Raw genomic sequence first — 26,002 nt, 5'->3', positions numbered from 1 at the left:
AAAACAAATAAAAAAAAAATATTGGTTAATTGGGGACTACTTGAATATTAAACTGTTTTGCACGCGCTTCTTTTCCACCCTGTATAATACAGTTACAGTGCAATAAAATCAACGTTTCCTACGTCAGCAAAAGCCAATAAATCAAGCCCAATGACAGTCCAAACTGCATTAAAATCCGTTAATTTGTTTCCAAAATCTGTGTCGTTGACGTGGCACGCAGTTTATTTGTTTCAAAAATAGTTATTTTCCTAACAAGTGCGGAAAATACAATACATTTTCGCACGCTATTGCAATTGACGCAACGACGCGTAGCGTAGGAACAAACGGTCGAGTGTGGAAAAGATGCTTTGCACAAATGTTATAAGAACAACATTTTTTCTACGAGTTGATATAAATTATTCCTAGTTCAATAAAAATCAATATTTTTTTATTTAAATAAAATCCATAAGTGAGGAGCAGTCACGTAAAAGTTAATAAGTCCAAATTAGAGATTTGCAAGAAATTCATCTGTGCGAAAAATCTGCTAGTAAGAAAAAACTTTCTGCACGCAAATAGAAAAAAAAATGTAACCCAGTTGTAATAGGAACTAAAAGAAACCAACAACAAAATCGTTTTATTTGAATCCAAGGTACAACCATAAAAACTTGTATTAAATCTATTTACTTTATGAAAAAACGTAACTATCAAAACTATATTAAACCTACACTGTTTTTTGACTATTATTATAGAGCTATTATTACAGGAGACAATATCTATTATCTCCTGTATGTAATTAAAGAATGTCAATAATCATTATATTTATTTTTAACATTCCTATTAAAGTAACAAATTAATATTTTGAATATTGAAATTTTCTCTTTTGTCTTTTGTTTTTTTCTTCCAAGTTCCGAGCAAGAAATTGTTCTAATACAAAATTAGTTAAGCATAACCATGTATGTTATACAGTACAAACTTGCAAATGTTAAGTGCTGTATATAATTAAATACTAACCTACATAACCGCATAATTTAGTAAATTTATTTGTGTGATCTATGACTTATCTAAGTTTGTCGTAGTACTTACCGTATTTACTTTTCAAAGTTCTAGCAACTTATGAATAATATATTTCACTGTGACACCCAATTATCATAAAAAACTATTAGCAATACTTAACTACCTTTACTGATAACCGACAATTCATAGCTTAATTAATATCGTCGACTTACCCTGCCTTAAAAGCAATTAGATTTAGCGTATATGCGTGACAAAGCACAAAAAACCACTTAACATTTGCCATTTCTAGAATTATGCCTAAAGACTTACTTATGACCCATCTTTTATTAATTGCTAACCAATAAACTAGCCTTAAAACAATTTTCTTGTCCCACGTTTAAAAAAACCGCAACGCGTGAATTCTTGTGCATAAATTAGCTTAAAGCATGTACTTTATTTTGTTTTAATGGTTAGCTAAGAAGAAAATATGTGGTCGTGTTTGGATTAATTAACAACAGATGATAATAATTGAAAGAGCAAAAGATGTCAACTTTTTCCGGTCAATTTTCTTGGAATCTGCAGTAAAATCGTCATTCGGCAGTTCAATAATCAGAGGCCGTCCGATCTGGATCGTTTCGGATTCAAGCCTTAAATGCCAATCATAACCAATATAGCACATGAGCTCAAATTGCAAAGGTGGGGTCTGAATGGATCTCGTTTCGATCCCCGGTTATCTTGGAAGGAAACAAAAGGCGAATTCGTTTGTTTCGAGCCAACGTTTACGATTCCCCAAAGAGCAATTTTATCTGGAACACATTTTGACCCATCTCCATCAATCGATTCGAAGGGGAAAACCCTGAAAATGACAATTTAGTGTTTTTGCTACGCCAATGCGTGATGATCGCTAACCCCATGATGGTAATGGACACGAATTGAAACCTGGAAAATATGCCGCAGAATGGCACCCAAACTAAAGTAATTAAAATTCTAATAAGACTGGAATTTTGCAATGCAAATCAGTCGCCGTGCTGCCACATCAATAAATTAAGCTCCGAATATAGAGTAGGGCTCTAATAGGATTGGGATGGGAGCAGTAATTAATAGTTTAATGACAGTCAGGGCTGAATACTAATTACAATAGAAGCAATATTTTATGCGAGATGGTGCGTTAGGCGTGTCAATAGTATGCAAAAATTGTTCTTTAAAATAATCTTAAAGCAGCCCTTCACGTTGGAATAGAGTAATTCCAAGTGCGCCATATTGCCAGGGGTAAAAATAAAATTTTCCGCATGGCGGATTTAACTTTGCACCCCTGCGCTGCCTAAATTATGCAAGTGATTTACGATGGTGGAGGTGGAGATTCTTGTAAGAAAAAAAAGTCTGAAAACTTTACCTATTTATTTCACAAACTCAGTAATACATTTGCTCATTGCATTATTATTAACTTGTATTTAGTAATGGCGTTTTTAACGAGATAGGTACGTTCTCAAAATTTAACTATTTCATAAATTATTCGGGACTATAAAACTGATGTCTCTTTTAATTTACAACCCAATTAGCATATTACACATTTTTATGTTCTTTGAAATGCAGATTTTCCCAATTAATGGTAATAAAAATTTAGTTTTTGATTGCCTCATTCTTCGTCCCAAACAAATTATGTTCCTTTTTTTAATTTTTAGAGCGCGCATATATGAATAAGTCACACTGTTTATACATTTTTACAACAGGATGGTTTTATTACATGTTTGTTCAGTTTTTATTTGTGATTTTGAATAATTTTATTCTTTATTGTTTGTATAATTTGTATTTGTTTTTTATAGGTTTGGTTTGAATGTTAATATAGTGTATGAAACATACTAAATGGACTGAATTGATGATGGTTTTATGAGAAAATTGATCTTGAGTAGACTAGTTAGTGCAAAGATGTTTTTTTAGGGTAATAGTTGTGAGGCTCAGTATTTTAAATAAACATGTAACGTTCGAATTTTATGAAGATCATACTCACTTCCTTCCTATAATCTAATACACTTACACACTAATCTTGAACTCTGTTCTACAAGCAAACTTTTGACTGTATTTTTATGTGCCTATTCAGAATACCTAAACAGTATTCTGTAAGAATCACATTTTTAGTACAATCGTTTCAGATTGGCAGGCGACATCAAATCGTAACTGTATTTTCTGTATGGGTTATACTACAATCGAAATTTTCGTCCAAAGTCGCTTGGCAATACCCAATCCTGAAGAACTTTTTCAGTTTAAGTGAAATACGATATTCGTTGCACGTATAGTCGGCATCCTTTGCTCGCATTAGCCTTTTTTGGTCTCCAGTTCTTTCGTTGCACTGCACCCGGTGCTCAAATCGTGACTTTCCTCAATATTACATCGGTCCCCCATTTTCCTCCTTTTCTCGTTCCACTTCTGTATCTGTTAAGTGTGTATACGTAAATGTTAAAAACGAGATTTAAATATTCGAATCGGTATTTATGACGGTAATAAAACCGAATCACTAAAACCCCCGACATTTGAAAACGCGTAAATCTCTTGAAGAAAAATTTTACAAAGAGAGAGCTATTCAAATAACCAGACATTATTTATAATAATCAATAAAACGGGAGTCTTCGAATATAAATATTCAACAAACAAAGTTAGTATTTGTTTGAACGATTTCCTGACGTTTACGACGTGCTATTCCCTTTGTACGGTGTTGGGCAATGTAAATATTTTCGGCTATTATCACTCCTGATATTGTTATTGGCACACTTTTGGGCCATCGAGGCAATTATTTGTTTACCTTTTATACGCTTGCCGCCCTCACCTAAACGTATAACATTCTTTTTGAAGCCGCGATCGTCGAGAATAATAATAATTCCAAAGCAGAAGGAAAACAAACACTTTCGTAATCCGACTTTATCCGATCGAGCAAATTTTCGCCATAGAGTCGCAAAAAATGACACGCAACAGTCTCATCGCCCTCCCTCTATCTAGAGCCTCGTAAAATGTGTCAATGTCCCGTCTAGATGGCGTTGTCAACCCCCTTTACCTTTCTTCGCACTTTTCATTTCCCTCACCAGTTACTTTTATAGTTATGGCTTCCTTGCCAAGGCTGCGAATCTCGCCTTTACTTTAACGCAGACGAGATTTCCTTATCAGACCTAATTTTGGTCGTTCTGATGGGATTTCGTACCGTGTCGCTAGATAATGTTGTCAACATTTCAACCATAGATAAAGATAAAATGAGTATTTTATCATTGAGTTAATAAGGTTTCAATAGACTTGATATTATACGAAGAAAAAAACTTAATGAGTCAAAGTTTCGTTGTTTATAAGCAAGACAATAGAAGGTGGACATTTTTTAATAATTATGGTCTAAATTAGCTTAAAAAAAGTGCTTGTCTTAATCGAATATTTACATTACATTTACATACAGAAAGGCATCGAATAATTTGACAAGCAATCACATTTTTTCTTTTAGTTTGTAGAACGCTTATAATTTTTTTTTCTCGGATTTTTTTTTTCAAAAGCAATTTTGTAGCTTTCAACCAATGTTCTTTACCTTAAAAATATTGTGAAAGTAGTAATTATACGGTTTTTATCTGATTAAACTGGGCGTCTAACGAATGTACCAATATTGCTAACTTGGCATAAAAAAATACATAAGGATAGAGAAAAAGTTCGTTTCCAGCGTTGCCAAATTGCTTAAAGTGACAATCTATTTTTTGAATAACATTTCTGACGGTTCGCTGTCGAAATTCAGCTTCTGCACTTTATGAAAAATCTTTATTGTTACAGATTATTACAGATTAGGCAAAGTTGGAAACGAGATATTAACAAGCTAAGCAACAATTTTCTAGCTACAGTACTATACTACTTTATAGCTATAGCTACAATAATTTTTTACACCCTGTATAGATATATAGTAAACAATTATTCGAACCTTTCTGAATGTCTGTTCAAATCAATATAGTACGGTTTTCTAGGCAACTTTTTCAATTTTTTAACTAGTAGTAGTGATTTGCAAGTTTTGGGCAGTCTAAAACAATTTTAAAACTGATAGATTGCAATGTAAAAATTGTCCGTTTGGCAGCATTGCAATAATTCTGAAATAAATTAAGAAAATGGTTGATTTTATGTACATTTAGACACATAACATTTCTATTAATATTAATTATCTACAGAGTGATAATTTGTTTATAGTCTCCAGTCTCCAATTGCCTTCTTAAAACTTTGTTTTGAGCCGCTACTGGATGAGTATTTTCAATTTCGAATTCTTTATTTTCTTTACAGTTTTCAAATAACTTCAATGCATTTTCGTAAATTTGGAAAGGTTAAAAATCTTCAATTACACAGGGTGTTTCAGTATACAAACTTGGAGGCCGGGTAGAGTTACTTGTAAAGTTACAAGGTTAAAGGAGTTGAGTATTTGAGATACAGGATTCTGCGAAAAAAATTAACATTACTATGAACAAAACTATAATTGAAATCAAACTATAGATTGACAGATAAGCAACTATTAAAAACGAATTGTATAAGTTTAACTGTGCCTAACTTTGGTCTATGCTAAATTGACACATTTCCTGTTATTAAATTATTATCTCAGGATATGGAAAATATGTTTATTTTTGCCATTAATGGTTAGGAAAACTGTCGGGAATGACATTTACAAACATCACGGTTTTAGGTTAGGTTAGGTTAGGTTAGGTCCTTATGAGTTTATACAGGGTCGGAATTAACAAGAAAAAATCAAGAGAAATTAATTCAACAGGGATATAAATATTTCAGAAACAGATGTCAATGTCATTTTTGCGTTCAACTATTAGGAAAACTCTATAAAATGACTAAATTACGAATATTGGTTCTAGGTTAAGTCATGGGTTTTTACAACTGAAAATACAAAAAAGACCTTAGTGTAATTTGGCTGATTTTTGGTATACTATTTAAGCACTTTTCCATTATAAGCTTCAAACTTTACCAAAAAATTTGCACAGCCAAACAGGAAAATAGGCTAAAAAGAATAAACTTTGTAAGGTCTGTTAATCAATCATGTTAACCAAAAATACAAAATAACACAATGCAAACCAGGCCTAAAATCAATGTTATGCATGGTGATGTTTTATATCCGTAGTTTACTACCCATAAATTTCTTTTACTGTCGACCTGCTGGTCAGAATTTTATTGACACGCTTCCTACTGCAACATTCCTAACCTACGACGTTCCTTTTAGGAATAGGAAACAATCAATTAAGTAAAGTGGCCTAGTCTAATCTAGGTTGGGTTAACGGCTCGACGGAAAATGTAAAGTTAAAATCCTGGTGAGAGTTAACCCGAAAGCCCGTAAACAATCATAAACAAAACTGCTGATTGCATAGAGAATGAAAAAAAGTACAGACAGGCAAAAAGTGCTATGCCATTCCGCAGCTTCATTGTAAAGTCTCGTTGCAATTACAACCCTGCTCTATGTCCGTAGTGAATGGTTTCAATGGGCGCTTGCATACAGAGTGCAGCATAAACGAGGCTCTATTCTGTTGGCGACATCGATGAGCGGTTTGAGTTGCGCACTTTTGGATGCGCTGCTGTAAAACTTCGATACTCACATACGAACATTTTCAGAGCTCAGGGTATTTTCACGATTCTTGATAAAACGCAATAAAATTCGTATATAGATTTCAATGAACGGGTAAATTTAATTAAGCCAGGAAACGACCGAATCATGTTTAAAGTTGTTAAAGTTACGATTTGAATTGAAATATTAGCCGTAAAACTTATGATTATAGTTAATTTGCGTTGGACTTAAATAATGACATAAGGGAATTACTCGCATTTATGTTGTGGTATGCATTAAAACGTTGTAAAAGTGAGTTGGGTTGTGATTTAAATGCTTATTAACGAAGTCTCTACAGGTGGAACTCATTTCACCAATTGGAATATTACTCGAAGTTTTATTGATCTACTTGTGTGGCTTGATCAATGTTATTAAAAAATGATGAACCGCAAGGCAAATACTGCAAAATTGCGTAAAAATTGATATAGCAAAAGAACAGCTAGCAGGAATTTCGTAACATGTTCAACTATATAAATTTAACATTCTAATTAACCTAATTGTAACTAACAACTTAAATCTGAAGTTAGAAGGTAATTGCGTTATTTTTACAGACTTAAATTGGGTAATATGACTAATTAAAAAATTATGCAACGTTTTGTTAGGTTGGATAGGATTTTTATGTTATTTGTTGCTCAATTACTAGCATTTGTTGTCTAAAGTATAAGTAATAAGATGTGCAAGTAACCATTTTTCTTCAAGCAGTAATTCCATACCCAACTCTTCTTGTCAAAGAATAAATTGCATTTTATGAAAACCAGCAAAGATTAATTAAAACTTTTGGTATAGAAAAAATAATCAAACTAGTGTTTTTGAAATTTTTTACTGATGGTTGAAAATACTGGAAGTACTATTACTTTTTGTATCTTAAATGAAAAGAATCTGTATTCTGGGAACTAACTATTTTATGTAACCAACAAACTAGTCACTTATACATTATAGTAATAATAATTGTTCATACAAGTCAGTAGTTCAAGAAGTCAGAGGCGTGATACGTGGTGATAAATTAATCAATAAAAATTGATAAACTTCTAATAGGATGTTGTTTTAACCATTCATCAGGAAGACCTCCTACATCACCAAAAAATATTCTAATAAAAAATGGAATTTATTTTCATTTGATTAAAAATAATCTTTACGATTTATTAATATTCGTGGATGCTTATAAGAAATTTAAATTAGTGGGAAGACTCAGTATTATTTTTCAGTTTGGCAATTCCTATTAAAACAGAAAATATTGTTCATACAAGTATAACTTTAAGTTACTTAAGTATAATGGTAACTTGAACTTAACTAAGTTTTCTAGGAAATTCTTGATTAATTTAAATTCTATTTTCCCAATAAACTCATAAAAATTGAGTTTCTGGTTTTGTAAGATCAGATTGGTTAGCATTTCAATCAAAAAGGATCATTAAACGTGTGCCAATGAAATTTTGCTAAGACTAACAAGAAATTTAAGCCAGGCGGTATGCAGACGATACGTTCTTTGTCATGTCAAGACAGATTACAGAATATAGAAATAATTTTTGGTAAGGTTCTTGTAGGGAATAATTTTATGCACTGCAAGGAATATTGTCTAATTGTTTTGATATTTTCTTTCTGCCATTATTTCTGATCAATATTTCGAATTTACCATAAACATTTGCTTATTTGGTCAATAAAACTTCTCGTGTTGCATGGGAAACCATAAAAATATTTCATCTCCTCCCACTCGAAAATCTGACCGGTACAGTTCTCGAAAAGCATCATGAAACTTCCAACAAAAAGTACAGTATGGTTTTTTTTTGCTCCCGTTTCGGCGATACGATTCAACGTCATCCAGAAAGTCTCCGAATGCCCCTGGGGAGCGCAAATGAAGATAACGCCTCGCTTAGCTGCCTGGAAACGGCAGCAGTTGCAGTTTCTGGATAAAATGTATGAAGGCAACGGCGAATGTGAAAGATCATGTAGATAGGGCTTTAAGCTGGGCAAGTGCCAAGAGAGATTTCGTTAACCATACTTCTATGCATTGGATAAGACGTGTTAGAGGTAGGAAATCCTAAGTTTTTTTTAAGTAACAAAATTACAACTGCATAGATAATATTTTTAAATCTGTGCAGAAGTTTGGTACGGATATAGGGCCCGCACATCGACCCTGTGGGCGTGCATTCTTAACGAGGTCCGGAACTCCAACACGAATGCATTTGCGAGCACGCTAAAGCACCAATATGCATTCAAATATTTAATTAGGCACAGGATTTTGTCCATTTTCAGACTCAGAATGAAAATGGTTATGAGGAAATATGGTACGAGGTCGTTTGGGAATATGAGACGATTTCACCGACTTTATGAAAACTGTTTGTGCAGCATCTCCGGAAAATGTTACCCTGGATAGGGACGGTTGTGTGCTTTACGACCCCTGAACACTTATTAATCTGCTTTTTTATTCCTTATGGGTTTTCCACAAGAATGTGGAAACATAAAAGATGCAAACCTCCCGGAAATACAATTAACTAACTAAAATTTGACACAAACAAAGGTATTGCAATTTGCTTTGAGCGTTAGCCATGAATAACAATAGCCAGTAACGTCAAACGGCAATTTCCTGAAATGGTTATTGTTAAATTTTTAATTAATTTTGTTTGCAAAAGTGTTCATAATGAAAATGCAATTATTAGTATGCTACAATGTAAAGTTTTTATGGAGACGCAGGAATTCATAGCTCAGAGCTTTTTAAATTACGTAATTACCTAGTTAAAAATGGTCCATAAAATAATGTTATATGGTTATTTCTGTTATGGCTTGAAAATGATTCATTGCACACCAATATTTTCACGACAGTTTTATTAGTATTGTTAAAATAGCAAAGAATTGTCTCGTTGGTTGAAAGTTTTGTTATATTCATAAAAGGTTAATATATTCTTTATGACGTAAAATTTTCTCATTTGTAATATGTATGTGCCAAGAAAAATACATTTGAAAATTAGTTGCGATTTAACAATACCATAAATACCTTTCAGTACACTCCTAAATGATCACAAAAAACTCACAAAAACGTTGGATAATTACAATTACAATTTACATATAACAGGGGCAGTTTTAGAAATTAAGATAAAAAGAAAAGTTTGTATAGACCACAAATACCCCAAATTTTGGGGTATTTGGGGAATTTGAGCTATAAGTTCTTAAAAATTATATAATTTTTGTTAAGAAAAGTTTATAATCTCACTTAGACAAGGTTTCAACTAAATTTCTTTCTCTCTGTAAATATTATCCGCCAAATGGTTAACATCGAATTTTGTCCCCTTGCCGACAAAAACCAATGCAACAAAATGTGAGGACTACAGACTAATCAGCCTCATGAGTTAGACATTAGAGAATCCAACATCATAAACTGATCGAAATCCTAAATAGATTGGACATAGACCAAAAAGACATCCGCTGCATTCAAAGCCTATTCTGGAACCAAATGGCTGAAGTCAGAGTTGGTAACGATCTCACAGAAGCAAAAGCAATTTGTAGAGGGGTCAGACAAGGGTGTGTTCTCTCCCCACTTTTCTTCAATTTATATTCTGAAGCCATCTTTCAGGAAACCCTAGAAGAATGCAACGTGGGCGTTAAGGTGAATGGTGTATGGGTCAACAATATTCGTTATGCGGACGACACAGTTCTAATTGCAGATAACATGGAGGATTTGCGGGATATGCTTGGGACAAACATGGGCCTCAATATCAACACCAAGAAGACTAAATTTTTGATAATTATTCGAAAGTCACAAGAATTTCAAAACTCTTAAAAAACTGGGAATCAGACACAGAAATCAGATGCCGGATTGAAAATGCCCCTGATACTATATATAGATAGATAACTGATTTCGATCTTGGCTTGAGAATTAGATTTATCAAATGCTATGTCTGGACAGTGTTGCTTTATGGCATGGAGGGATGGACACTGAAGCTGAGCACTATGAACAAGCTGGAAGCATTCGAGATGTGGGTCTATAGGCGTGTACTAAGGATTCCAAAATTTGCCATATTGATGCCTATATATTTGTCAAAGAACAGTTTATTAAACACTATTATTTGAGTTTTTAAGTTAATTTTCTGAAGCATCTACTTATAGCATTGTATTATACCTAATGCAAAACTGCTTTGTTCTTTAAGTACTAGGAAGCGTTGAATTAATTACTGCATGGATTTTAGCTCATTTTTATTTAATTAGTACCCACAGATTCACTTAGAGCCTTAATTAACTCTATAAAAGAAATTTATAAAAATCAGGAATTCAGCAATGTTAATTCTGAGAAACATAAAATTTTGCATTCTACATATATCTGTAATCTTAAGGAATCATTGCAATTTAACACGTTTCCTTGCAAAGAGCCTATACCACCAGCTCCCCTAAGAATTTAGCATCAATCAAGGTTCTCCCCCACTTAAAATCAACGCGAAACGACCCGCTCGCGTATTTTACCCCGTTATCTCGACGGTTTTATCTCTATCTTACGGTGAAGGTATACAACAGTAACTGCGGCCGTTAATATCCCGCCAGGGCCTTATCTTCCACCATTAATCTGTTGGAAATTGTCTAAAGTACAATGTCGTAAACAATCACCGGAATGGCGGCGTTATCACCAAGAAAACCACCTAACTTGTTTATTTTTTGTCTATGGTATTAAGCAAATCAGAAATTCGTCATTCGTTCTTAGAACAAAAATCATAAACCACATAAATGTCCTTGTCAGTCGTAAAATAGGAAATTCAATGGCAATTCAATGTAATATGTCTAATGCACGTCCGAGTCGTTTCAAGAAGCTATAGCTTTCAGGTTGTTTGGTATGCTTTAAAAGCGGTTAATTAAAAGTCATAAGGCGAAGTAGTCTCATCCTGTGGAATATTGAACTAAAATGGGCGTTGATAGAATGAATTTTACATCAAACATCAGAATTTTTACAAAGGTGAGTCAACTTTCCACGTATTATAATAGGAAAAACTAGTTTAATGGCTTGGCACAATTTCGACACATCGTTTAAAAGCCATAAAATTTTAATTTTAAATCGGCTTAAAGACTATAAAATTTCAGTTATTTTTATTTTGTTTTTGTTTCCTAAGGAACCTCTATCCAAAACCGTATTAAAACTTAAGGGATCTACAAATAGAATACTACTTAAAACTACATGTGTATAACAAAAAGTATATGGGTAGACCACAAACTTTCCATCAACGTTCTCAATTGCTCTGTTTTTTGAATAAAAAACTTAAAACTTAAGGGAAAGCTGTAGAAATGGCATTTTGTCATACAAAACACAAAAATATTGCTACAAAGGTCAAGAAACTCACCATCTCTATTACCGTACGGTTCCTTATACTGAAAAACTGAATTTTTGACTCCTTCGTTTCCTTTTGACCTTTCCTAATGAGTAGTGTTTTACTCCCCAGTTTTTTAAATTTGTTGTTCATTTTGTTGACTGAACATCATTTTCTCCTAAACGAAGTAAAGAAAGATTTGTCTCAAAAAATATGTAAATTATTCGCTATTCAACAATTATTGTTCTAACATCGTGGAAGTAACTACTGGACATGGCCCAAGGTAATTGACGAAGAATCTACGGAAATCAGTAACTTATCGAGAATTATCTATTACAGATGTTCCCAAAATTTTGAATATTTCTTCTTTGTTGGTATGGATTTGCCACAATTCAGACAATGGAATAGTAGACGTGTAGTCTTGGCGTTTTAAACTCACGCCAAACCTTAACAAACCGTGAAAATGTCAGTTTTTCACTCTAAAACACCTTTTCCACGTGGAAAGCTTGAAAATTACATTCATATCAACGTTGCCAAAACTAAAACTACTGATTCAGTCATTTTGGCAACGTCGAAAAGCTTAAGCAGCTTTCAATTCGTGTGGTTGGATAAACATGGGTCATGACGTTTAATGACAGACCTATAGTCACGTGAAAGCTGTCAATACTCATTAAACGGTGGTGTGAAACTGTTAAATGTCAAATAGTCTAGCTCCTTTGATAAATTACGTCGCACATTGTTATTCGTAACTCTGTGGAGTTAAATTTGGCTTGTGACAATTTAAGACGTTAAATTTGACAGTTATGATACTTAATGACACCTCACAGCGTGGCTTACAGTCAGATGATACTTGTTATAACTATTAAAACTCAATCAGCAGTAAAATGAAATTATCAAATGCAAAAAGTTGTATCTCGTATTTACACCTCAATAGAGCCCCAAATTTGACATTTGTGAGGCTAAGTGACACTTAGATATGTTTCTTACGTCACACCACACAGCTGATTCAAAACCGATTCAGCGTTAGCATACTTCTGGAATACGCAGATTAGTTGTATTTCTTGCATACATCGCATTGCAAGCTATATTTTTAGCTCCATAGAGTTAAATTCAAGAGTTGTGACATTAACAGACATTACAGACAACTTACAGTGCAATTTCTCAAAGAAACGGTGGTGAACGGGTTTCGACAATTATAACACCTGTCCCGTTAACAACGTCAACTGTCAAATTTGGTTCCATGAACCTGTACTTTCAGTGTGGTTCCACCAAGAAATACATCTACTTGGCATTTTATATTTCCATTTAATCCAAATTCCATTTCCTGAATTGTTGACTCTGATATGCATTTATGGATTATGCCATTTCTTCATCATTCTCTTAAATTCTCCTAAAATTACTTCAATTTTCTTAAGTAACCAGTGATATTAAAATATTTACCTATAAATAATAACTTATGAACTCAATTTTGAAAATATTATTTTGGTTATGTAGTGGTGTCACATTTCCAATTCGGCAACAAGTGTGTCTGCAAAAAATCTGAAATAGATTACGTCAAAAAAGCAGTATACAGTAAAAAAAACAAATACATAAACGTATAAGAATTTAATATCCAGAGTCCGTACCTGAAAAATGCGAATCCTTCCCTGTGCACATACAATGGAATGCCTCCACTGTCGAGAGTTCAATATGGCGCTATCCTCGGCCTTTGTTGCTATAGAAACGGGGTCGTTTTCGACGACCACCCCTTATGCAATGCAGCCGAAACAACGGTAAATCATGGGGGCAGAGGCTGGGGGTGCAATTAATGGGCCCGGACCCTGTAATTCGAAACGAGTTCCGGATTAATTAAAAAATTGTTCCGGACCTGTATTGAGGATGTCGTTCACTAATTTGTTGGACGCTGGAAATGCTGGAATAATTGAATAGGGTTGCTACAGACTGGATTAAGGGGATGTAAATGTGATTATTTAAGTAAAACTAAAACACTAAAATATGGTTAAGGGTGTAATAGAAACTTACCTTAAGTATAGGAACAACTTAATATAGAATTCATGAAAAATGAAGTATCTGCCTTTCAAAGTCATTTAAAGGGTCTCACACGGTTTAATTACTGTTCACACAGCAAATCTGTATTATTTTCATTTCCATCCAGAAAATAATGTCCAATTCAATTTACAACCACTCTGTATAAGATACTACTACATTTTACTTCCCCCCTAAACAAGGCAACAGCTGTTTCGCAAAAAACACCTCTATACAGATCAAGTCGTGTATTTCTTTTTCCCTGCCATTTAACTTATACTGAAAAACATTTCTGGCAACCAGGAAAACGAAATAAAATTGGAAAACTGCCCAGTAAAGCGAGATTTGTTGGATAGGGAATGCGTAAGGCCAACCTCACACTTAACATCTCGTTATGTAAAGTGAGCGTTTACCAAACCATCATTCAGAGTGATTTTTTTGCCAGACTAGTCGTAAAAATACTGACTGATTTGTGACCCTCTTTCAGACGTTTTTTTACCTATCCCTTACAAAAAAAATTAAAGGGTTTATGGTGCATTGAGTCAAGCCATAAAAAAAGAAAGTTGCATTGGACAGTGTGATGCAAATAAGAGAAAGGGTTGGTTCAGAGAATTGTAGTGAAAGGGTTGTTTTTACCCTTTTTTTAAGGTGCAGAAAAATAGAAGAGAAAGTTGCCAAGCTTTCACCTTGCCTCAATAAACTGACCTATTATTTCAGCTACTCGTTTCTGTTACAATATTTCTAATACTCTCTCTTGTACTTGTAATATAAATTCTACCTAGTTTTTATTCAATTTCAGGTCCAAATGGATGTCCAAGACGTCGAGGTCGTCAAACTTACACCCGTTTCCAAACCCTGGAGTTAGAAAAAGAGTTCCATTTCAACCACTACCTGACACGACGAAGACGAATAGAAATAGCTCACGCTCTTTGTCTGACAGAACGACAAATAAAAATTTGGTTCCAAAATAGACGGATGAAACTCAAAAAGGAGCTGAGAGCAGTGAAGGAAATTAACGAACAGGCAAGGAGAGAAAGAGAGGAACAGGAAAGGCACAAACAACAGCAGCAAGAGAAACAAAAACAACAAAGTATGGGTGGGGATAGTTTACACCAACACCACCATGACCCTTTGAAGATGAACATGACGAAGACGGAAAGTTCCTCAGATCTCCTGAAAACAGTGACAAAAGTTCCGACTTAAGCTTCTGGTGCCATTGACTATATTGTTTTAGGTCTCAGTTACTTTAAGATTTTTTCTGTTGTGTTTGTTGGTGTTGTAGATGACGATGTATATATTAGTTTCTCGCTTTTTGTACGGTTTCCTGAATCGTAACGGACATTAAAACACGGACTGAGGAAACTACATAAGCAAGAAACGTCGCTTTAAGTCGTATTTCTATTTTTTTTGTTTTCCTTCTTGGCTATGTTAAATTTCGTTGTATATAATTATTAATACGTTCACGTTATTATTTTTATACTTAAAGTAATTTTATAGTATTCTATTTACGTCCTTAAGTTATTGTATATTGTTGATCAGAAACGAGCTGATCCCAAAACTCATTTTTATTAACGTTATATTATTTTACGTTTACGTAACGTTGTTGTGATTTTTTTCTTGTTATTTGCGCGTTTACGCCGTTCTGTTCGATTTGGTTTGAAAGCTTTATTTTGGTGTTGAGGGTACCTAAAAAAATGGTGAATCCAGCAATAAATCGCGTAATTATTTATTTCTTTAAGTATTTTGTGTTCCGTTACTGTGGTGTTAAGTTTAATTATCTCTAGAGTTAAGCGAGTTTAACTCTAAAAAAAACTAACAAAAGTGTGCCAAGCTCACAGTATGATTAACAACTAAGATAAATCAGCCATTTATCCACACCAACCCATATACATGTTATATTTCTCCTAGTTGATTTATACAAGGGGAGTTCAATTCATTCTGTCCCCTATCTCTGGAAATATTCTAGTAAACTCTATACGTAATTTGGTGTCAGGGTAGAACAAACTTATACTTATAAGCCATAAAAATTATTGAATTTCAGTCGGTTTTAAAAAGTGTGGAAATGATAGTTTGAATCGTCTAAAGATTTGCTTTCATTTTCAAAAAATGGAACTAGAAAAAGTCAAATGTACTTATAAGGCGAAAAACAACGTAAAAATTGTAATAGAAAGGTAAATGGTTTAAATATGATGTTTGCTTTCTTATTTGTTATATCAAAACACTTTCTATTACATTTTATGATTTTTGCCATGCTCAATTTCATACACATTTGAATATCAAATGAGTTTAAATTCAAGTTTAATTTACTACACCTCATTTGATTTGTTGTTAAGTTTGTGTTTCTACTTTTTTAAAAGTTTTAATAATTTATAGAGACTTTAATAATTATGTTTGCAAATATATTATTTTTAGAACTGATAATTATCAAATCAATTATTGTAATATAATAGTAAGTTTTCGTATAAAAACTTTTACAGTTTTCCACTCATTTTAAAATAATTATTTATAATTTGTCAGACAAAAAATTAAAACAGAGAAATATTGAGATAAATACCGTTTTGGATCTATTTAAATCTAAAATAATGCTGTGATTTATAGTAGAGATCTCAGAAAAAAAATACAAGAGTAAAGAAGGCTTTCTTCAAATATGATCAATTTTTCCTGAAGTTCATTGATTATTTGAGTCGAACAGAGCTACAGGGTGTACAAAGCACTACTAAAACCTAAATTATCTGTAGAACAGACAAAACACCAATTAAAAAAAAACCTTCAAAATTTTTATTGTAAATTTATCTTAATTTTAGGTGCCTTATAATTTATATTATTTGAGTACAAACGTCAAACATTCTTGTTTTTACTTTTACCTATAACTTACTTATATGTGAGGTTTGACCTTCTGAAACTGACACAAAGTAAGAAAACGACATATTTGAAGAAATACTAACATTTCACTGGATGTGAACAGTTTAAAACAGTTGGTACCTATCCTTGAAAGCACTCTAAAAATACTGTAAAAGAAAAAAATTAAAATTATTGACTCTTTTTTGCGTTTACTTACGAAACTCACCAAAACATAATAATTTTAAAATTAAAGCAAACTGTAATATATTTATGCACCTTATTAATTATTACTGTTGGTTCTGGTTAATATTTTTGCATCTATAACTTAAATTGTTTATTTTTAAGCAATAATCTGGCTACAAACTTTATGAGATCAATAGAGATTAACAGCATCATTTTTGACCAAGAAAACTATCATTTACCACATTTACTCGTGATGTTCATTGAAAAATCCTAAACTTGACATCCTATTCATGCAATGCACATTTACCTATATCTAAAATACAAATACGTAAAACTGTACAATATTTTCGATACAAAGACAAAAAAATCGAAATTGACCCTGTAATTAAAAAAATATATATTATGTATTTATTCTACTTCTGACGTGTATTTTCTCGTTTGTGGTATTTGTAATTTGTAAAAAGTATATCACGTATACGCTATTAAGTTTTTCGTTGTTGAAACGGTTTTCTAATTAATTTTTAAAATAAATGTCTAACCGCTTCGGATTAAAATAGCAGTTTCTCTACAAGACAAGTATTTCGTGTAGTCTGTTAGACCAGTCGCCATGATTAAATGTTACTAAATGTACAGTTTAAAAACTCTCGTAACTATAACTTTTTTCTGTAAATATGCTTACCGATTCCGCAGCATGTAAACCCACTTATTTAAGTGCAAAACTCCGTTGTATTATTTTTATCCATATCGAAGTGACATACTTACAAATTTTATATGTTTTGCCAAATTGTAATAATTTTATCGAGAAAAGCACCGAGTTTATTTTATTTGCATAATTCCGCTTTATTTAAAGCGAAAACGCTTCTTTTAAACGGGGTTTAAGTTTCAATTTATTACCGCAATAAGAGGAGTGTAGAAAGCGATCATTGCTTGCATGACGAAAAAATTGGTCGTTATAGAAAGTTTCTCGATTGTTGCTGGTTGAGTTTTTGCTGTTTATTTTAAAATAATGTGCAATAATAATTTAAATTTCGTTTTTGTTTTCCCTGTCATCCGTACTCACACAAAGTTCGCTCATTGTATGCACTACAAAAAAATGCAACTATTTATTGACTTGAGCTGTTTATAGTAATGTGTAAGACTAGACTTTAAGTTTTCATAGTAATATCGTACGTTGTATTATACGTTTTAAAGTCGGTGTATTGGCCGGACATTCATACCCTCAAACCGAATTAAGAGATTAAATGTACTATAGATAAAGTGTACTATTAGTGGGCTACAATTAAGCTTTGATGCCATGTTTCTTATATAATATTTAACTGTAAAAGCGTAATATAATGTAATTGTACAGATTGTCTGAACTGATTAAATATTTCTTTGGAAATTTAAGTTTTATTTATATGCTTTCTACTATACTACGTATGCCGTATGTTAGCACCCATTCTGATAGCCGAAGGGGTAAAATAGCAAATTTCCCTCGCAGAAAATTTCTCTAACGAGGCTAAAGCCAACCAATTCCTTTAACCCTGAGAATGTTTCTTTATAAATATAACAGCGGCTGGAAAGAGCAGAGGCACACATTGCGGTTATTGAATGGATCAATTTAGGCCGATTTGCCCACATCAGGCTCGCTCTCCCGATCCATCCCGCCTTCGTAAAGGGCCTTATTACATAGTAAAGGCAGAGGAAACCCCGGAAAACTGTCTGTTATGACCCTGGAACATATTGTTATGCGCACTTTTTCATTATGCATTCACATTTCGCAGCTCCAGCCTGCCGGTTCTTACGCCTCTATTTTCCACGTGCTCCGTCTCTTTCTCGATTACCAAATGATGTCGATCGTTGCTGTAATAGCTTTTTAGAAATCTCATTTATCAACTCTGTTTTTTCATTTCAAATCGACAAATATGCCTGGAAGTTAGTTACTGCGATAGTTTAGTTTAGTTTTTGGTAGTCACTATTACAAGATCTTGGCTACTGAATGAAATAGGAAAATTCTTATTAAAGACTCAAATCCGTTATCATAATTGTGTTAACAGTCTTTTGTTAAGTTCAAAATAAATAATAAAAACTGCTACATTTTTAGCTTTATTCTACAGCTTTTAAATAGAGGTTTGTACAATTTTTAAAACCACAAATTTACAAAATTTGGTTGTAAATTGTCATTATTGTATCCTTTGATAGCTTGTCCAAAGTTTGACTTCTTCTTGGGCTTTGTTATGCCTAAATAAGTTTGACAATACTCTACAACTCTCATACATAAAGATTTTTTGCACACTGTGCATATTATTTGCAAGGCAATAGAAGTATGTAGGTTAAGTTGATTGTATTTTACTTAATATCTATCGTTAATTTTAAACTGACAGTTTAGTTCAAATTAGCAAAGTTCCAGTATTTTTTCAATCAATTGCTAAACTTTTGACACATGTTTTGATTATGTCAAACGAAACACCCTGCAACTTGGAACCTGTAGAGACCAGTTGTCTGTCAAAATTAGTCACGTGACATTTTTGAGCTTGCTGTAACACTGTAAAGGCCAATTGACACCTGGTGAAATCACGTGAAGATAAAAAACTAAAAAAATTTGGTAAATCAAATGTAGACAGTTGTAGGAAGCTAAAATTGTAAAAAACACGTGGTTTGATTATGCAATTTTGTACTTGCAAAGGCCAGTTGACATCTGGCCTTCAAAATGTAGTTTAAACTAGAAATTTTTGCGTTTTGGCAAACTTGGAAAAAACATATTTTAGATAAAAATTAGTTAGTGTCCTAAGGCAAATAAAATTTGAGAATTGGATAAATAGACATCCATGTGCAAGGTCTTTCATAGAGCTCTATAAGAAAATCTAGAGAACTGAAATCCGGTGATCTAGCAGGCTTGACATTCTTGACAACTGATACTTGATACCGATTTAAGACTTACGAGTAACTTAAATAATAACTTAATCGTTGTAGTTTTTAATGAGGATTTGAAAACCAAATATAATGCATTAGAACTTGTTTCAGTAATCTTGAAAGGAAAGCATTTTTAAAGAGTAAAGAATCTTTTGTCAAGTGAATTGACATAAAAGAAATGTCTTGATGTTGTCAGTCATCGTTCTGAACATTTATTGGGTGACTGCTGTCTATTTTTTCACTTAAATCAGATGATTTTTTGATATTTAATAAATTTAAGATTAGGAAAGTAAGAAAAAAATTATTCTAATAAAAGCTAGGTACTCATTTTTCCACCTTATTATTTACGAGAAAATCCTTGAAAACGTAGTCAAAAATCAAAAACTGACCAATTTAATTTCTATTTAAAAAATGTTTTGTAGAGTAAGCTATTTTGGAAATATACAGCTTTTTCAAATTAAATCGATCACCATAGATTCTAAACTGTTTTTGAAATCTTACTTTAGATACGTTATAACTGTCAGAATGACAACTACACATGGAGAGCTGCAAAAATTAAATCAATTGACTATAGTTCTGTGTATATGGAAATTGTGGTTTAACTTTCTGTTGGCTCTAAAAAGGAGAAACGTTTACGTGACGAAGGACTGGTAAATAAATTGAACAGTCACGTGACTATAGTATATAGTATGTATTGCTCAAAATTACATTCTTTAGAATCTAAATGTCGTACTGAAAGTGTCAATATGATAAATGACAAAAATGTCATTCATCAAATTTCATTTCAATGTAATTCAAATGAAAATTGTTCTTAAATGAAAACTATGACAGTTTCTAAAACTGTAATTATTACTGTACGTATTTTGACAGCTGTCATTTTTACATAACTGTAATGGCAGTAGAGGTTTTGGTTGAAGTACCAGGCACACTTCTATGGCAGAAACAGTGGCGTCTCAAGCCAATCATGTTGAATATAGGTCAAAGAAAATGAAAACTTTGAAAGTTAAAGTAAGTCAGTCTATCAATAAACTAATAAAAAAGTGATTTTATCCCAATTTCCGCTTGATTTCATCGTAGCAGACTTATGAGTAATACACTAACAAACGAATTGCAAAACTTCTTAAAAATCAATAAACAATAGATTCGTATTTTTTTTGTCATTCAAACTTATAGTAATAAAACGCATGTAAATCAAAATCCAAAGGAAATACAATACAAAAGAAACAAGGATAGTGCAGCCACCATAGCAATTCAAAATCTTATATACCAGTTTCAAAATATAGAAAATTGTTATATAAAAGATGCTTCAGTTAAAATTTAATTCTTAATATCAATTAAAAATTAGAATTTTTTACTTCACTTTGTATATCTTTAGGACGTTTTGCGGACGTTTGCATTTTGATACTAACCTAACCTAGTGATTTTCTTTAGATTTTCAAGAAAAAACAATACTTACAGAAAATATGACACAAGTAAACCAATTGCCTCAATCTCATAGAAGCTTATAGAAAAAAGTATTATCTGAACCATGAGTTTCTAGGATTTAATAACATCTCCAAATTTTTAATTGATGAAAAAATGTATTACAAAATAATAAGTTTTTAGAACAGATTTCCTGACTAGCACTCTTGTAGCTAAAAATTGTGTAGTAAGCATATGTTTGTTGTTAAATAAATAATCTTATTGTAAAAAAAACAACATCAAAGTGTTTTGAAAGATGATCTCTGTAAGCTTGTAAGTAAAAAACGGAACTCCGGGAAAAAGCCGCGAGGCGTAAACATAGAAAAGCCGCTTAATAAACATGTCGTTCCTTAATTTACGAGGCAGTAATTCATTTATTTATAAATCACTCATAAAGAAAAAGCTATTATTGAAGACAATGTTTCTGTGTGATGAGTGTTGCTTCGGCGTTATAATTCTCAATTTTTTTACCCGCATAAAAGTTATTAGAGACCGACAGTCGTTAACTTTTAAAGACAAGATATACACTTGGGAGTGTGTGAAATGTCTGTACTTGTGCTAGGATTCAACATAAAATTTCAGCCCCTTAGTTTTGCATAAAACATCGAAGCTCAATTTAAAAGTAATTTAAGCTCAGCTTGAAAAAAGATATAACAATAAATATATCTCGGAAGACCCCACAAGAGAGAAATTGTAATTTCATGCTTGGGCACTGATACTTAAAGCTGATCAACCCTGTATCTGATTATCATATATTTTGACTCAAGATTTAGGCCATTCTTGACTGGGAAATTGAGTTTTTACATCAGGAAGCGTTAGTGTAAACTGCGTTTTGCCAATAATAATCAATGGGTGAAAGTTTATTTCTGTTGTGCACTATATTTATGGATTCGTGAATTAATAAATATTATGGCTTTCTTACAGTAAATAAAAGTGCGTGAAATATGTTTGAAATAGCAATGTTCAACAGAGTTTTGAGCACTTTTTCCTTATTCGATTTTGTTCTTGTTTTGTTAATTTGTCACTTACTAGTTTACGGATAAATTCAATGTGTGCCATATTTCAAAAATATTTTTATAATTTGTAGAAGAAAATGAAGAGCCAGGAGGAAATATGCACAACAACAAATCAAGTTCACTGGATGCCAAATCCATTCTGCATATTTTTGGTCTTCCGTCAAATTTCCGTAACTCTAACCGTTTCCGAAATAGTCGACTCCTTTAAAAAAATTTTAATTTGCAGAAAAATTTCGTATCTTTTCCATTTTTGGGGTTTCAGCGACCGTAAAAAGCTCAAAATGTTTGTCATGAACTGCTCTTTCATTTCCTGCTAACAAACTATCGTTCTGCCATTTTGTGACTGCGTCCACACGGTTTTAAGTGAACGAAATCTACAGGTTCTGAACATTTATAATCGCTTTCCTTCGTTTAGTCAAGTGGGTGCAAAAAGTCATTATAAACATTGTTCATCTCTTGCAAGAATTCCGTAACTCTAACCATTACACACACATACCTACACCTATACTACATAAAAAATAAATATTTCTGTCTGGTTAACTTTTTCCGGAGAAAAATGGACTTGTCGTTATTTCCCCCGGTTCGTCAAATGTCAACTTGCTTATTTTAAATAGAATACTCTGTATATTTTTGCGTTTTCAGATTCCATGTCAAATTCTAGACATTTTGTGTATAAAAGGTCATATACCTGTTTCTAGGATTTTGACATTTTTTTTGTGAAATTTTTTAGTCCTCAAAATAATTATAATTTAATTATTTATTAATTTACACATATCACAAAATATCGAAGGAGTACAGTGGGTGAGGGAAAATTGTAGTAAGAAGGTACTGCCTCACCCACTATACCCATCGGATTTTCAGAACGACACCATTAAAACGACCTCAATAATCTTCTTAATACTGTGTTAATACCTTCATGTTAAAAGTGGACGTATCAAAACAAATGTTTTTAAGTCAAATTACACTACATTTCCCTAATTAATTTGCGTTTTGTAATCAATTCCATTGTAATCAACGTAACTGAAACGGTGCGTAAAACATTGGTTTTCTTGTTGGAAACCGTAATAAAAAACACGAAAAAAGCTCAAGCTGGATACAAACTGCTGTAAAATATGGCACCCTTATATACCTGAGAGCTGAAACTTTCTTTTTCCCCTTTTTTGGATTGTTCCTTCCGTTAATTAGCGATGGCTTACAAATCCTGGCCGACGTTATCGTGAAAGTTTGTTACACCCACCCGGGTAGTTGGCGGGCTATTTTATGAGAATAGCCCCGTTCAATTTATTGCACGGTTCGGTGCTATATACACACCGACCTCGGTTCTCCAGAAACTGGTAAATTATCGAGGATTTAGATCAGGGAGATATCCAGCCATTTGGGAACAGGTTAAACCGTATCCTGAATTATTTCGTATAAGGCACATAGATCGGGATTTCTGTTTTTTTTTAATAAGAACTTTTTACCTGAGGCACACATCATCAAACCCGTTTCATTTTGTTGCCAGAGAAATGTCAGACGCATGAAATTTATTAAGGTCGTGTTTCTCGATACGACGACCATTCCAGGTAAATTAAAGTTACTTTTTGAATGGTTTGTTTGACAAATAAAGGAGGAGCAAAATGATTTACTTGTCCCAAAGGACCGTGTTTTACATTGCATAAGACTGCATTCAAATAGTTGCTCCAATATTTTAGAGCTTTCTGCCTCATATAACATGAACGTATCGACGGTTTTATAGGTGTGCATTTCAATATTTTGTTTGTTCCAGCAAGAGCAAAAAACCATTCTCATTCCCTCTTGAGTTTAGGATAAAAAATAGCGTTCCATATAGGGTGGTTTGCGAACGATCTACACGTCATCGTTCAGAGAGAGCATCCCCATTGTTAGAAAACTGAAGACGTCCTTTATATTTTTATTAAAGTCGATAAATCGTAATTTTCATATTCCCAATTCGCGCAGCTCCTCGAGATTGGCCCTGCCATTAGGGACTCACAAATTACGTTCCCGCTGTCAGACACAGGTTGCCTCAACTTGCAGGAGAATGTTTTATAACTCCGTCACGCGGTCTTTCGTTTTATGACCGTTTTGCCCGGCCTATACAGGAATTGTTTTATTACTGCCGCCAGGCGGGAATTAATATTTGAAGCTGCGATACGATCCTCTAATCGCGTTATGCCCCCTTTAAGTTGAATATGCACCCTTATTAGGCACATTACTTGGATTTCTGATGACTATGGCGTTCATTTTCTCAAGATGTACTTGCTTTTAGTAAAAGTTTGTGGATTTTCCCATTCCGCTACACATTTACTCCGCCATTAGGAAGAATCACGATGCATTAGACAAACTTTGATGATCAGTAAGTAGCGGTCAAAGAGTACTCAAGTTGCATCAACGTTTGATAAGAGAATACATGATTTTTTAGGAGAGATGTTTCAAAGGTTCCGCAGATTTCTGTAAAATTCACTGGCAAATATCATCAACAAGATTTCCTGCACGCTACTAGAAATTTATTCTTCAAAGGATGTAGTGGCACTATTCATGTTTTCCTTGCCTATCTTGTGCAATCTTTTTATGCAGTTAAATTAAGGGATTGAATTAAGGGATTTGTTTCATCTACCCATCTAGTTGGAGATCTGCTTCTTCGGCGTTTGCCTTCTTCCCTTCTATTATTAGTCGTTCTATTGTTCCTGATCTTCTATCTATATGCCCAAGCTACTGCAATTACATGAAATTTATTTTGGTTAGCAGTCTTGTACGTAGACCAATTTCTTGTAATACGAATACGTTGGTTTGTTGTTCTGTCCTCGATACTCGTAAGAGTCGTCTCAATCAAAAGACTCTATTCGGTTTCTAAGTACTTGATGGTTTAAAGTCCATATTTCCGCTGTGAACATTGCAATAAGAAATATAAGAGCATCAGCTACAATCTTAGACTTTGATTTACACACCCTGTACAAGCTTCTATAAACTTAGTCGTAGGGACCACTGTGAGCTAAAAAAAACCATAAAACCTTGTTTTAAAAACATCCTGAAAAATCTAAACCTTTGAGGCTTTAGTAAAGATGATTTAGTAAACTATATTTCAGATTTTTTCAGAATTTCCGAAAAAGCGCGTTAGACTGTTGTCTCATAGATGTGAAGACCTTTTACAAATGTTTCAAGTTATTAATTTTTTAGTCTAAAAGTTGATTTTTTCAGAAACTGTAATAAGACATTTTAGTAGTCTTATGGAAATTTATTTGTTGGATAAATTTAGTACAAAAATGGTTGTTCAGTATTTTGAGCATTTTATAATAATCATTAGTGAGTTTGATTAAAGCTGATTTTAAACTGATACTCATTTTTGATAACTCCACACTGAGAGGATCTCCATAAAACATACATACTTTATTATAAGATAGGAAAAGAAATGAATGAACTACTTGAACAGCACTTGATACCGGCTTCGTGTCTTTTATTATTTTTTGATGGGCCTGGTTTTATAGCCTTTCTTCTATCCGGCCAGAAATTATACGGTCCGCTTTTACGAGCGTTCCACTTTTCGGCGTAGTTGTCAGTTTGAAATCGATTTAATAAGTCTGGAACACCAATTTAGGAATTCCACTTTATCTTTTCGAACCGCCCCGAATTCGTTCAAATTACGATTTCGTAATTATTTTTTTCTTAATTTTTATATGCTAAATTAAACGTTAAGTGAAGCTCACGTATATGATGATGATGACCTG

At 33.0% G+C, this 26,002-nt stretch overlaps 1 protein-coding gene across 2 annotated transcripts in view; it reads left to right on the top strand.

Moving 5' to 3' along the window:
* Positions 1-18,289, top strand: part of LOC145731247 (homeobox protein abdominal-A homolog) — a 40,910-nt gene extending 22,621 nt beyond the window's left edge. For both annotated transcript variants that reach the window (XM_081982929.1, XM_081982928.1), the window contains exon 3: positions 14,684-18,289. In XM_081982929.1, coding sequence (XP_081839055.1) covers positions 14,684-15,087 — 404 coding nt within the window. In that variant the 3' untranslated portion in view covers positions 15,088-18,289. The remainder of the gene's footprint in view (positions 1-14,683) is intronic.
* The last annotated feature ends 7,713 nt before the right edge of the window (positions 18,290-26,002 follow it).

This window comes from Ips typographus, linkage group LG6, assembly GCF_016097725.1.
Source record: "Ips typographus isolate SLU linkage group LG6, UJ_Ityp_2.0, whole genome shotgun sequence".
NCBI lineage: Eukaryota > Metazoa > Arthropoda > Insecta > Coleoptera > Curculionidae > Ips > Ips typographus.
This window is presented reverse-complemented; position numbering and strand designations above follow the sequence as displayed.